The 14,861-nt window shown below is 43.4% G+C and overlaps 1 protein-coding gene and 1 pseudogene across 1 annotated transcript; one reads left to right on the forward strand and one right to left on the reverse strand.

Moving 5' to 3' along the window:
• The first annotated feature begins 2,638 nt into the window (after positions 1–2,638).
• Positions 2,639–3,179, forward strand: LOC123484249 (hydroperoxide isomerase ALOXE3-like). Its single transcript, XM_045214372.1, has 2 exons — positions 2,639–2,723; positions 2,899–3,179. The coding sequence occupies exons 1-2, from the start codon at positions 2,640–2,642 to the stop codon at positions 3,076–3,078; spliced, it is 264 nt and encodes an 87-aa protein (XP_045070307.1). The 5' UTR covers position 2,639; the 3' UTR covers positions 3,079–3,179.
• Positions 3,180–8,530: 5,351 nt separating this feature from the next.
• LOC123484253 overlaps positions 8,531–14,861 on the reverse strand; it is a 42,252-nt pseudogene continuing 35,921 nt past the window's right edge.

Raw genomic sequence — 14,861 nt, forward strand, 5'->3', positions numbered from 1 at the left:
GACACGTTAGGGCTGCCTATGTCTGTCAGGGGACTGGAAGTATACACTGCACCTGTAGTGAGGGCTTACCTATCCTTCTCTCCTTGGAGGTGGACTCAGGCTGTTGTGTCATCTGTCCCTTGCATCAGACTGGTGCCTGTAGTCTGGGTAGTGAACTCTTGGTGGGTAGTCTAGAGAGTAGTAGCGACAGCTTCCACCATCAGAGTCCCAATCACGCTGGCCTTGGCAGTACTCTGGAGAGGCAGGAAGGTACTGACGGTGACACTCTGGGCCACGGCCACGTCGTAGGCTCATGATGGATGTTGAGTTTGATGGTCTGGTGAGAAGCCAAGTGCTCTACTGGCAGCATCATTGGATGGGGTGCAGGTCCTGTCGGCCCAGAAGGCTAAACGCTGTGTGAGGTTCTGGTTTTCCTCCTGTAGCTGGCGTACCTCATTCTTCAGGCCATTCACAGTGAGGAGTCAGCTGTTTCACAGCATGAATGAGCTTTCTCATCCGTGTCATTAGAAGGAACCATTGCAACCTAGTCTGGGGTCTGTGCCACTGGCGGGTATGTAGCATGTAGTTGGAGAGCTGCACATGCTCTTTCAAAGCAACTTGCGACCAGCAGTGCATCACCGATGTCCTCCGCTCCATTTTCATGAATCTTCGCCTGCAAGGCAGGGTCCAATCCAGCCGCGAATTGGTGAAACTTCTCCCCCTCCTGTGCCTTATGGTCATAGTCTGGGAAGGCCTCTAGAACCAACGAGTGATGTCATCACTGTACACATTCAAGCTCTCACCAGGCTTCCTAGGGCGAGCATTCGCATTTGTCTGAAAGAATGGAAGACAGTGCTTGGGGCCAAAGACTTCCTTGAGTTTGGTCTTGACAACAGAGTAGGTCTTCTGAACCATTGGTGAAAGGCTATCCCAGTAGAAGAATGCTGAATCAGCTAGGTGTGTGGGCAATACTGAGGGTAGCACATGTCCAACTCCATATCTGGCAGATTGTACATAGCCTGCACAGCCACTTCAAAGCGACGAGACCAGCAGGCAAACGACATTACATTTTGAATGCTTAGCAGGACAGGAAAATTGTGAAATTCACGCACGTATCAAGAGAACATGTGGTCATCCCTACTGCCTATGGTCTGGCGGACCAACTAAACACAAATGCATCTTTTGTAAATAATGTCTGAGTGTTGGAGTGTGCCCCTAGCCATCTGTACATTTTTAAAAACAAGAAAATGGTGCCATCTGCTTTACTTGAAATGATTTATACTTTGATACTTAAGTATATTTTAGCAATTCCATTTACTTTTGATACTTAAGTATATTTAAAACCAAATACTTTTAGACTTTTTTTACTGGGTGACTTTCACTTTTACTTGAGTAACTTTCTATTAAGGCATCTATACTTTTACTTAAGTATGACAATTGGGTACTTTTACACCACTGATTGTCCAAATGTCCAGCTTGATTAGAATTGTCCAAAAGTCCAGCTTGTTTAGCATTAGCCAGAGGTTCAGGGCCATTGTTGTTCAGAGATTCTGTTTCAGACACGTTGTTCCAAGAAAGTAGCAACAGGTTGGCAAAAAGGCTTAAACATTTTTGCAAAAGTGACAAAAGCTGCAGTAATCCTCTAAATATCTCAGAAAAAAAGATAGTAGCTAGCTCTTACCAGCTGTCCAGATTAGTCCTTTATCCTAGTGCTAGCTGGTGACGGTATCCACAATGTCCATGGAAAAATAACCAGCAAAAACACAAAACTGCCAAGACAATAGCACCGCTGCTGACACTAATGTAGTTTCAGGGTTCTTCCAATGGTGGATGGATGAGTCTGTGGATACAAACTGGATGGAGACGATTACTCTTTTGTAGATTTAATCATCAACTGAACATGGTTACAGCCACACATCAACTGCTGCACTTCCTGTTTACTTCCAACAATTAACAAACATCTGACCAATCAGAATAGAGCAAAGTAGTTGCTAGGTAGATAATCAATTAACATTCCACAAAAAATGGCTTATTCGGCCGTATGCTTTCAATAAAACAAAGCATTTGTCCACAATTCACAGATTTCTGATTGACTCATTCACTGACAACGAAGCAAAGTGAGCAGTGTACAATGATACATAATGCATCATGTGACCTGTTTTTTGCAGCTGTCTGTGTTCGGCACTACAGGGAGAGAGAGGGGGAGATTGCAAACTCCTACAAACTAGTTTCAATGTATCGAATCACTTGGGAATTTCTGGATTTTAGGTCAACTTCCCTTTCATGGTTAACATTCCCAAACTATATCCAGGATAATTTGCAAAATGTCAATACAGTGTCTGAATGAAATGGTTTATTGTACCTTCTCCATGCAGGAATCCCTCAGTCTTTCAGTTCAGTGACAGAGCTGGTCAAGTTTAACACCATGGTGATCTTCACAGTGTCTGTCCAACATGCTGCAGTCAACAATGGGCAGGTAATGAAACCTATTGTGTGATTTTAGTTTGATGTGTTTCTGATCTATTATATTGGAAAAGCAAAGTGGTTTGATCTATTTTGCCATTGTCATTCCAGTTTGATTTTGGCGGCTGGATGCCCAACTTCCCCATCTCCCTGCAACAGCCTCCTCCCACCACTAAGGGCAGTGTACTGAGAGCACCATGCTGAAGACCTTCCCTGACATCAACACCACCGTCAATGGCATGGCAGTGGTGTACCTTCTGAGCACGCAGTCCACTGACTATGTGAGTATATGAGAGAAACTGTATTAAAAACAGTATATTCTATGATGTTAAAACATTTAATGACAATCCCAATCAAATCGTTTCCTTAGTATTCATAATTAAAATATCATCAGTGGTTCATGAAACAACAGTTTCTATGTTATTTCAAATTTCATCAACTCTCTTGCCTCCTTAGGTCGCTCTTGGAAATGGCTATCAGGATCACTTCAGCGAAAAGACTCCTCTGGAACTGATTCATGAAACTCAAGATATGCTGAAGAGATACAACTTTGAAATCCAAGGCAGGAATGTCTCTTTGCCCCTGTCATACACCTACCTGAATCCCAACAATGTGGAGAACAGTGTGGCCCTGTAAATTGAGTCAGGGGTTCGTATTTATTAGGCACCAAATGGAAGAAAACACACAGATACAGGGAGAGACTACCTGGACTTGTCCAATAAGAACCACTTGTTTTCATTTTCTGTTGAAGCATGTTTTACAACCTTTTTGCTACGGTGTGCTCCTAATAAATGCAACCTAGGTAGTTGACTTTGTGGTTCAATTGTTAGATACATGTTGCACTTGAACTAGAAGTGAAACAGTTTAGAAATAATATTTTACTTAACCCTTCTGTTATGTTAGAAAATACTATATACGATTGATGTTCTGGGTCATTTTTCCGTTGTTGTTATTATTATTATTATTATTTATAAAAAAATAAAAAAATGTGTTAACCTTTTTATTTAGGCTGTGGCTAAGGATCTGACTTTTCCCGGACCATTTCTTCTAAAAACAATGTAGTTCTCCTTCCCTTCACATTTCTCACTGTCAATCGAGAATGATAATTCTTCAAGTTTTACCGGTGAAACATCCATGCAGTATCTGCATACCAACCATTTAATCTCAATCAGTTCGATCTTCTTGAGTTATACGGTGTTGTTTCGAACTAGCCTACATTGAGTGAATGTTAGAGCAGATGGTGTTAACAAACTGTAGCATAGCCTACCTGTATATTTTGCCTAGTGGCCCTGTTAAGTTTTGGCCACATGAGAGAAAAATGCGGTGGTGTTTTTGTCTTACGGTAATGTAATATTATGCTATTATAGTCGGTTCATTATGTGATCTTGCAGACATTGATTCAGCTTTGATCCATCTTTATTAAACAGCACTATTCACCAGAGTTGCCTGTTCTCTAAGAGGGTCCTCTGAGCTGTAGACGGGCAAGAACAAAAATGTAGCACGCAGACGAGCGGAAAAAGCTGTATATTATTATTATTATAGTAGAGCAAGGAGAGAATAAACACATGAGCAGAACGTGATCCGCCATGAGCAGAAGTTTCGGGATCTTTAGTCCAGAGAAAAATGGTCAGGGAAAAGTCAGATCCTCAGCAACTCCATTTTATTTAACCTTTACTCCACTTAAGATCAGTGTTGCTCAGCCTCTGTGCAGGAAGCAGCTTGTTTCTAGGACACACCATTCAAGAGTTATAAAGGTCAAGGTCAAAGTGAGGGTCAAATTTACCCAGAACATCGTACATGTCAAATTTTTTTGTACTGGGTTGTATTTTTACAAGTTCATTACCCCTACCTAGACGAGTAGATGAAGGGTCAAAGTGCAAAAAATATATTTGTGATTTCAAACAAAATATTCAGGTCAACTTAAGTTTTAACTTCTGACTTCTGTATCATCATCAGATACTTTGGTTTGGTGTGTCTAGTGTGGCACAATCAGTAGAGTGAACCTTGAAATAGCCATCACCTCCTAAATACCACCCCAAAGAACTCCAATCCCCATAAGGCATTGCTAACTAGGGTCATGGCTCTCCAATTAGGATCAGAGACGGAAGAGGATGCGAGACACACCACTTGCTGTTTTTTTCTGGTTCAATGAACTAAGTAGACCAGACTCAGCTGTTATTGCATTGGTGTCTATGGGAGACACACCCAGTTAAGTAGACGGAACTGACTATAGAAAAAAGGGAAACAGCCTGAGTGAACTATCTTCATTTACAGTGCATTCAGGAAAGTATTCAGACACCTTGACTTTTTCCACATTTTATTACGTTACAGCCTTATTCTACAATTAATTTAATTGTTTTTCCCCCCCCCTCCTCAATCTACACCTAATACCCCATAATGACAAAGCAAAAACTGGTTTTAGACATTTTTGCAAATGTATTAAAAATAAAAACTGAAATATCACATAAGTATTCAGACCCTTTACTCAGTACTTTGTTGTAGCACATTTGGCAGCGATTACAGCCTCGAGTCTTCTTGGGTATGACGCTACAAGCTTGGCACACCTGTATTTGGGAGTTTCTCCCATTTTTCTCTGCAGATCCTTTCAAGCTCTGTCAGGTTGGATGGGGAGCGTCATGGCACAGCTATTTTCAGGTCTCTCAAGAGATGTTCGATCGGGTTCATGTCCGGGCTCTGGCCGGGCCACTCAAAGACATTTAGAGACTTGTTCCAAAGCCACTCCTGCGTTGTCTTGGCTGTGTGCTTAGGGTCATTGTCCTGTTGGAAGGTGAACTTTCGCCCCCAGTCTGAGGTCCTGAGCGCTCTGGAGCAGGTTTTCATCAAGGATCTCTCTTTACTTTGCTCCATTCATCTTTCCCTCGATCCTGACTAGTCTCCCAGTCCCTGCCGCTGAAAAACTTCCCCACAGCATGATGCTGCCACCACAATGCTTCACCGTAGAAATGGTGCCAGGTTTCCTCCAGACCTGACACTTGGCATTCAGGCCAAAGAGTTCAATCTTTGTTTCATCAGATCAGAGAATCTTGTTTCTCATGGTCTGAGTCCTTTAGGTGCCTTTTGGCAAACTCAAGCTGGCTGTCTTGTGCCTTTTACTGAAGAGTGGCCTCCGTCCAGGCTGCTCTACCGTAAAGGCCTGATTGGTGTAGTGCTGCAGTGATGGTTGTCCTTCTGGAAGGTTCTCCCTTCTCCACAGAGGAACTCTGGAGTTCTGTCAGAGTGACCATCAGATTCTTGGTCACCCTCTGACCAAGGCCCTTCTCCCCTGATTGCTCAGTTTGGCCGGGCGGCCAGCTCTAGGAAGAGTATTGGTGGTTCCAAACTTTTTCCATTTAAGAATGACGGAGGCCACTGTGTTCTTGGGATAGGGGGGTGCACCCTATGCTGTTTCCTGAAGTCCACGATCATCTCCTTTGTTTTGTTGACGTTGAGTGAGAGGTTATTTTCCTGGCACCAGACTCCCAGAACCCTCACATCCTCCCTGTAGGCGGTCTCGTCATTGTTGATAATCAAGCCTACTACTGTTGTGTCATCTGCAAACTTGATGATTGAGTTGGAGGCGTGCTTTGCCACGCAGTCATGGGTGAACAGGGGAGTACAGGAGGGGGCATTGATGATGCATTGAGTAGAATGCTCAGTCGGGCAACAACCCAAAACGAGCATTCAAAACAATATTGTGACGAAACATGCAACCCATGAATAGATCTCTATATATGAGTGACTGTGTCCAACACACCTACTGACCCCCAAAATTATTTTTTTCTCAATTACATGTATTGCCAAAATAATGGTTTATGGAAATACAGGCAGGCACCACATCACTACAAGACAAAACAGCTCGCTCAATCAAGCGTGATAGTATTGTAAGTTTAAAAGCAAAGCTTGCTTTCATGTAATAAGAAAAAGCTTGAAAAAGGTAATGGAATGGGATTAGTGTGGTGTGTGAAGAATCCAGTACTTTAACTTGTATGAGGTACAAATTACATTATTGTGGAAGGACCTCCTCAAAGAGTATGAATTTGGCTGTTTGAGAAGGTTTGAATCCTTAGCAACCTGCATACACATTGTTTGAAGTACAATAGACCAACACAGCACAAGAAGCTGCTGAGGGGAGGGCAGCTCATAATAATAGCCGGAACGGAGTCAATGGAACGGCATCAAACACCTGGAAACCATGTGTTTGATGTATTTGATACCATTCCACTAATTCCACTCCAGGCATTACCACAAGCCCGTCCTCCCCAATTAAGGTGCCACCAACCTCCTGTGCAACATAGCTACTGTAGTAGGTCAAAGCTATGTGCTGGAAAACCTTAGTAGAACATGGGTGGAGTCGGCATTGTGGTGCTCATGTGAATTTCCTTATCTTTACACAGAAAAGGCAAAGACAACATGACAAAGACACGCTTAGTCAAACATGTATCAGTCAATGTCCTTTTATTTACATAATTGGCTGAGTATATTATGAGAATTTGGTGAACTGATCCATGCATACAGTACAGTTTGAATTTCCAACAGATCAGAACCTTCATTATGGCAGATGACACAATAATGCAACTGTGTACAGCGAAACGTTAAAAAACTACTGAGGAAGCGATCTAGTAATTCAACATAAAACATCAACAGAAAATATGGTAATTGATGTACTGTAAACAGCCTTGTATTCCCACAAGGTTTAAATGTTTATCCATATATTGATCTTGAATTATAGAAACAACCAAAAAATCATACATTTTCCAACTCCAATTAATACTTAAGTCTGAATTTACATAAACGTATAAACCACACAGCTTAATATGAGCATAAAAGTGTTCTAGAATATGTACACACGATTACATTTACAATAATACACTTGGTGAGAGCCAAAAAATCGTTGATACCGTCATCGTCAGTACAACCAACTTGCACTTAATAGAACAAAGCACATAGAAAGAAATCACGGTCAATCTTAAAATTCAGAATTCACACGCCACTACTTGCGAGACCCATTTCAGAAAGTCTTTCAAATACTGCATTAAAATATACAAAAATCTTGCCGTGGGAGAAAATAATTATAATAATGGATTATCATGTGAACTTGCATACAGTTGTAGCTATAGTAACATAAGAGTGCTTTAGCACTGGTTCTACAGAATTAGATTTGTCTAAATAAACTGGGGTTTGTATTTTTCCTTCTCCCGTTATCATCCCAGGTTGGTGTCTTCTCTTGTTGTCTCTGGGTCGCGTTCATTAGGGCACAGAACGGGAAACGTTTTAAAAACGCTCTGCAACGGAAAACTAAAATAATTGTTTCTTATTGGACAAGCCCTCGTCCCTCCCTATTTCAGTCAGTTTTTCCCCTGTTTGGTACCTAATGAACACGACACAGGTTAAAAACAGTCATACAATCTAATTGAACATCCCCGGGAGGACTCTTTAATGGATAGCAAACAATCAGATATGGCTTATGATTAAAATCTGAAAGCAAGGTGATGAAACTCCTCAAACAAGAGATGATGGCAAGACAGAATTCTCTCCTTCGTCCAGGAAAAATACATCGATGGAGGCCTTTGGACGGTGTGGTTGGCTGGGTGACTGTCCTCACAGGGATGTTTCCATGGTTACCGGGGCATGCACAGGTTAATAGTGAGGAACCGGGTGATGGAGAGTTGGAGAGAGAGGGTAGGGGTGGTGGGGGGATCTCATGGGGGACCCTCTTTCTCCCATGTGGTTTGGTGCAGTCTTCTTATTGGTGGATAGTTTTGGTGCAGTCTTGTTATTGGTGGACGGGCTTGGTTCAGTCTTATTGGTGGACAGGTTTGGTTCAGTCTTCTTATTGGTGGACAGGTTTGGTTCAGTCTTCTTATTGGTGGACAGGTTTGGTTCAGTCTTCTTATTGGTGAACAGGTTTGGTACAGTCTTGTAATTGGTGGACAGGTTTGGTGCAGTCCTCTTGTTGGTGGACAGGCAGACAGAAATGCCCCTTCTCCCCAGAGGTGCTCTTGGACCCTGTATGGGGGTCCAATCAGAGTCTGCTCCTCCCTGGGCTCTATCTCCTCTCCACACCTTTCCTTCCTTCTTTCTCTGTCTCTCTCTCTCTGCTGTGTGTATTAATGGCTCTTCAGATTGTGCTCATCGGTGCAGGAGCCTTTTCTCAAGGTGATGTCATCCACAGCCATCTCTCCGCTCCGGCCGCGCCCGCGCTCCCCCTTCAGGATCACCTGGGAACAACAACGCAGTACAAGAAATACGTTATTTAGCTTATATAGCACTTTTCATTACAAAATGTAATCTCAAAGCACTTGAGAAGCAAAAACAAAAACAAAAAACTGGTACAACTAATTATCAAAATGGAATGTGACTAGTCAGCTTCAGACCAAGGTAGTATGGAAAAGCAGTCTGCTATGGCTTGAGGGGAGGGGGGACATCGATGGTTAGCCAGGGAGAAAGGCAGTCTGCTATGGCTTGAGGGGAGGGGGCATCGATGGTTAGCCAGGGAGAAAGGCAGTCTGCTATGGCTTGAGGGGAGGGGGCATCGACGGTTAGCCATGGAGAAAGGCAGTCTGCTATGGCTTGAGGGGAGGGGGGCACGATGGTTAGCCAGGGAGAAAGGCAGTCTGCTATGGCTTGAGGGGAGGGGGCATCGATGGTTAGCCAGGGAGAAAGGCAGTCTGCTGTGGCTTGAGAGGAGGGGGGCATTGATGGTTAGCCAGGGAGAAAGGCAGTCTGCTATGGCTTGAGAGGAGGGGGGCATCGATGGTTAGCCAGGGAGAAAGGCAGTCTGCTATGGCTTGAGAGGAGGCGGGCATCGATGGTTAGCCAGGGAGAAAGGCAGTCTGCTATGGCTTGAGAGGAGGCGGGCATCGATGGTTAGCCAGGGAGAAAGGCAGTCTGGTATGGCTTGAGAGGAGCGGGCATCGATGGTTAGCCAGGAGAAAGCCAGGAGCTCTTCACCAGGGTACTTTCCGACAGGGTATTCTCCGACAATCATAGTTCCTCCATAGCGTAGTAGTAGAACATCAATTGAGGACAAACATGATTCAAACATACACTCCAATAACCAATGTACCAGTTGTTGCTACAGGTCAGTCACAGATGGCAAAGACAAGTCAAGTGTGATGTTGGTGTCAGACATACTACTGTATACTGCTTTTATACTTTATACATTGAGTATAAAAAAACATTAGGAACAGCTGTCTCTTTCCATGAAAGCCATGATCCCTTATTGATGTTACTTGTTAAATCCACTTCAATCAGTGTAGATGAAGGGGAGGAAGGATTGGCGCAGTGGTCTAAGGCACTGCATCGCAGTGCTAGCTGTGCCACTAGGAGATCCTGGTTCGAATCCAGGCTCTGCTGTAGCCGGCCGCAACCGGGAGACCAATGGGGCGCGCACAATTGGCCCAGCGTCGTCCAGGGTAGGGGAGGGAATGGTCGGCAGGGAGGTAGCTCAGTTGGTAGAGCATGGTGTTTGCAACGCCAGGGTTGTGGGTTCGATTCCCACGGGGTGCCAGTATGAAAATAAAAAAGAATAATGTATGCACTAACTGTAAGTCGCTCTGGATAAGAGCGTCTGCTAAATGACGTAAATGTAAAATGTAAATTTTAAAGCCTTGATACAATTGAGACATGAATTGTGTATGTATGACATTGAGGGTGAATGGGCAAGACGAAAGATTTGAGTGCCTTTGTACAGGGTATGGTAGTAGGTGCCAGGCGCACCGGTTTGAGTGTGTCAAAAACTGCAATGCTGCTGGGTTTTTTAATCTCAACAGTTTCCTGTGTGTATCAAGAATGGTCCACCACCCAAAGGACATCCAGCCAACTTGGCACAACTGTGGGAAGCATTGGAGTCAACATGGGCCAGCATCCCTGTGGAACACTTTCAACGAATTGAGGCTGTTCTGTGGGAAAAAGGGGGTGCAACTCAATATTTGGAAGGTGTTCTCTATATATGCTACTGTATACTGCTTTACACTCTCTATATACCACTGTATCCTGCTTTAAACTCTATATATTCTACTGTATACTGCTTTACACTCTCTATATACCACTGTAAACTGCTTTACACTCTCTATATACTACTATATACTGCTTTACACTCTCTAATCTACTGTATACTGCTTTACACTCTCTATATACTACTGTATACTGCTTTATACTCTCTCTTATACTACTGTATACTGCTTTATACTCTATATACTACTGTATACTGGTTTACACTCTCTATATACTACTGTATACTGCTTTATACTCTCTATATACTACTGTATACTGTTTTACACACTCTTTATACTACTGTATACTGCTTTACACCTCTCTATATACTACTGTATACTGCTTTATACTCTCTATATACTACTGTATACTGCTTTACACTCTATATACTACTGTATACTGCTTTACACTCTCTATATACTACTGTATACTGCTTTACACTCTCTATATACTACTGTATACTGCTTTACACTCTCTATATACTACTGTATACTGCTTTACACTCTCTCTATACTACTGTATACTGCTTTACACTCTCTCTATACTACTGTATACTGCTTTATACTCTCTATATACTACTGTATACTGCTTTACACTCTCTCTATACTACTGTATACTGCTTTACACTCTCTCTATACTACTGTATACTGCTTTATACTCTCTATATACTACTGTATACTGCTTTACACTCTCTATATACCACTGTATACTGCTTTACACTCTCTATATACTACTGTATACTGCTTTATACTCTCTATACACTACTGTATACTGCTTTATACTCTCTATATACTACTGTATACTGCTTTACACTCTCTATATACTACTGTATACTGCTTTACACGCTTTATATACTACTGTATACTGCTTTACACTCTCTATATACTACTGTATACTGCTTTATACTCTCTATATACTACTGTATACTGCTTTATACTCTCTATATACTACTGTATACTGCTTTATACTCTCTCTATTACAAAAAATATATATACTTTACCCCCTTTTCGTGATATCCAATTAGTAGTTACGATCTAGTCTCATCGTTGCAACTCCCCTACCGACTCAGGAGAGGCGAAGGTCGATAGCCATGTCGTCCTCTGAAACATGACCCTGCCAAGCCGCACTGCTTTTTGACACACCGCTCGCAACCTGGAAGCCAGCTGCACCAATGTGTCGGAGGAAACACCGTCCAACTGATGACCAAAGGCAGCTTGCAGGCGCCCCGGCCCGCCACAAGGAAATCCCGGCCAGCCAAACCCTCCCCCTAACCCGGACGATGCTGGGCCAATTTGTGCACCGCACCATGGGTCTCCCGGGCACGGCCGGCTGTGACACAGCCTGGGATCGAACCCAAGGCTGTAGTGGCGCCTCAGCACTGCCTTAGCCGCTACGCCACTCAGGAGGCCCATATGCTTTTCTCTCTCTCTCTCTCTCTCTCTCTCTCTCTCTCTCTCTCTCTCTCTCTCTCTCCTCCCCCCCCCCCCCCCCCCTCTCTCTCTCTCTCTCTCTCTCTCTCTCTCTCTCTCTCTCTCTCTCTCTCTCTCTCTCTCTCTCTCTCTCTCTCTCTCTCTCTCTCTCTCTCTCTCTCTCTCATATAATATATACACTACTGTATACTCACACTCTCCAGTCCCATGCCCCACAGTGTGATCTGGGTATGTCTCCAGCCGCTGCCTCCCGTCCTTCCCCACACGGCCGGGCTGTACTGCTTCCCTTTCTTCACAAACACCTGGAGCATACCCACGTGGTGCCCTGCCAGCTTGTGGCGGAACGACAGGCACAGGTTACCGTCGTTCCAGGGAGGGGTCAACGGGAGGACCAGGCGCGCCCCTCGCCCACTCCTCTTGTTGCCCACCTCTGGGATGGTGAGGTATTTTCCACCTGTGGAGAGGAAGAGGAAGAGGAAGTGACATCACAATCAGGGTAGTGTTCAATAGGAGAAAACGGGGGAAAACGTTTAGAACTAAGGAGATGCTACATGAAATTGTCCAATAAGATCACTGGTTTTGGTTTTCAGTTGCATGTGTCACAATCAGATGGCTTCATCCTTTTCTTATTGGCAGCTCCGTTTTACAGAATATTGTCCTCATTGAAATTAATTTGGCAAACCCCCCAAAATGTCCTCCTGGGACTCTAAAGTTATACTACTAAATAAAGTCAGACTAGGCTGAATTAAATGTACTCTTGACATATGATTGAGTGAAACCATTGCAAAAACCAATTGTCCTCCTGTAATCAAGTGTTTTGTTTTGAAGTGGGATGTCAATGACTACATTTTGAATACTGTTGAATAATGCAGTCGCTTCAAAAGGCATTTGTTTCTTTAATGAATAATAACCACAGCTAGTTCTACCAAGTATCAGACCTTCCAGTGTAAAACCAGCAACACACTTTTAGAGCCAATGTTTTAAAATGAATAGAACATCTCTGTGCTTATCATTTAAATGTTAGTATCTGAATGCAAAAGTGAGGTTAAAGGGTTAGTTAACTTTTTTGAAGTTGACATGCATCTCATTTTCACCTTCCCTAAGGAAATGTTGTTTCCTCTGAACAGTTTAGAAAATGTTTACCTAGTTATTTAGCGATGTCCAGAATAATCTGGTTGCATTAATCTGGCTAGCAAAAAGTAAAGTCTAAATAAGTGAACTCTGGTTCTTACCAGATGGGTCTGGTGTGGTCTCCCAGTGCAGGTCGCCATCTTTGTCCCGGATCCAACCGCAAAGGCCGTTATCAAAGGAGCAGCTCAGGTAGCCAGCCTCTGAAGACGAATTTAAACAACATTGTTTCACATATTTCAAGTACCTTTTCCCCACAAAGGCTCTCCTTGCTTGAACGTAGCTCACACAAAGGCTCTCCTTGCTTGAACGTAGCTCACACAAAGGCTCTCCTTGCTTGAACGTAGCTCAAATCACTCCTGCTGTGTGCCTTTGATTCCAACGGATGCAAAATAGTTTCCATTCTCTCTTATGTACATGAAAGAACTTACAGGAGATGTGAAAGACGTAGAAAGGTGGTGAACGAACAAGAACAGCAAATATTGATTTCTCTAGAGCGGTGGACTGAGAGCGCCGTGATGGATGAAATGGGAATGAACTGATCTGAAGTAAGCCTTCATTTCACTACATAATGTGTGTGGATTTGTGTGTATGCTTGTGTGTGTATGCTTGTGTGCTTGTGTGAATGCATCGTGTATTCGCATCTGTGCGTGTGTGTGTGCGCGTGTTCCGTCTGTGTGTGTGTGCATGTTCATCGAAGTGTGTCAGCCACATCATCATTTAATTTAGCTACTCCCCATAAACCATCAACAAATACGTTGTGGTCATGACAGTGAGTAATCGAATACGAATTATCATCTTGATTTTGATTGGTTTGTTTTGGACATAAGCCATATTAATTCATGCGTCGCAAGTACAAATTGGGTCTGAGATGAAACTAGCATTCATCAATTTGACCCTGAAAATAGGGTTGTGAAAAGCACCGCAGGATCATTCTCTGAGCCGATGAAAGCCCTGTTCCATGGCAAACTGCTGATCTGATGAAGTACGGAGAGCCAATATAAGCCCATAGTGGAATCATTAGGCAATTGAAATAGTGTTCTATTGACATCAATAAAACACATAAGCAAGCCCCAGATGTGGTGTATAATGCTCTCAAGTACAAAGCATACACTGCTCTTCCTTATTCAAGTGTGTGTGTGTGTGCGTGCGTCAGTGTGTTTGTCTAACTGCCGCATCGGTACCAGTGGAGGCTGCTGAGGGGAGGACGGCTCATAATAATGACTGGAACGGAGCAAATGGAATGGCGTCAAACACATGGAAACCATTCCACCGATTCCGCTCCAGCCATTACCACGTGCCCGTCCTCCCCGATTAAGGTGCCACCAACCTCCTGTGATCGGTACATTAAACCTTAAACTCAACCAATCAATCAATCAATCATGAAGCAATGCATTCTGGGTAGGTATCATATAAATGAGCAGGATGAATTTCACCTGTCACTTTCCCGTGACAGCGCATCAAAAACACACCTGGCCACTATCATCTCTTTCCCTTTGCAGCCTTTTTCCAAAGCGTTGCAGAACACTGCAGAATTTAATCTGGGCTGGCGAATTGAACTCGTCCATCATCGTTTGAGCTACGTCCTCTGTAGGAAGTGTTAGGAAGCGTGGAGATGGTTAGGGTTTGACAAATGTTTCTGTTTACCTGAGTCATCCTTCGCTTCGTCAGCCGTGTTGCCCAGCTCAATGTCAAAGTCCACCCCCAAGACGGTGTTGTGACCATTGTTACGTGGAACTAGGGGAGCAAAGAGAAAAAGAGAAATCAAGAGGTATTAGCCAAATTCATAAAAGTGTGTGTGTGCGTGTGCGTGTGTGTGTGTGTGTGTGTGTGTGTGTGTGTGTGTGTGTGTGTGTGTGTGTGTGT

This window comes from Coregonus clupeaformis, unplaced genomic scaffold (genome assembly GCF_020615455.1).
Source record: "Coregonus clupeaformis isolate EN_2021a unplaced genomic scaffold, ASM2061545v1 scaf0246, whole genome shotgun sequence".
In the NCBI taxonomy this organism is placed as follows: domain Eukaryota; kingdom Metazoa; phylum Chordata; class Actinopteri; order Salmoniformes; family Salmonidae; genus Coregonus; species Coregonus clupeaformis.

What these genes read in the sequence shown, in the direction of transcription:
- LOC123484249 (XM_045214372.1), top strand. Translation starts at nt 2,640, where the DNA reads ATGCTGAAGACCTTCCCTGACATCAACACCACCGTCAATGGCATGGCA. An exon ending in GCACGCAGTCCACTGACTAT is followed by an intron (nt 2,724 to 2,898) that starts GTGAGTATATGA and finishes TTGCCTCCTTAG; the next exon opens with GTCGCTCTTGGAAATGGCTA.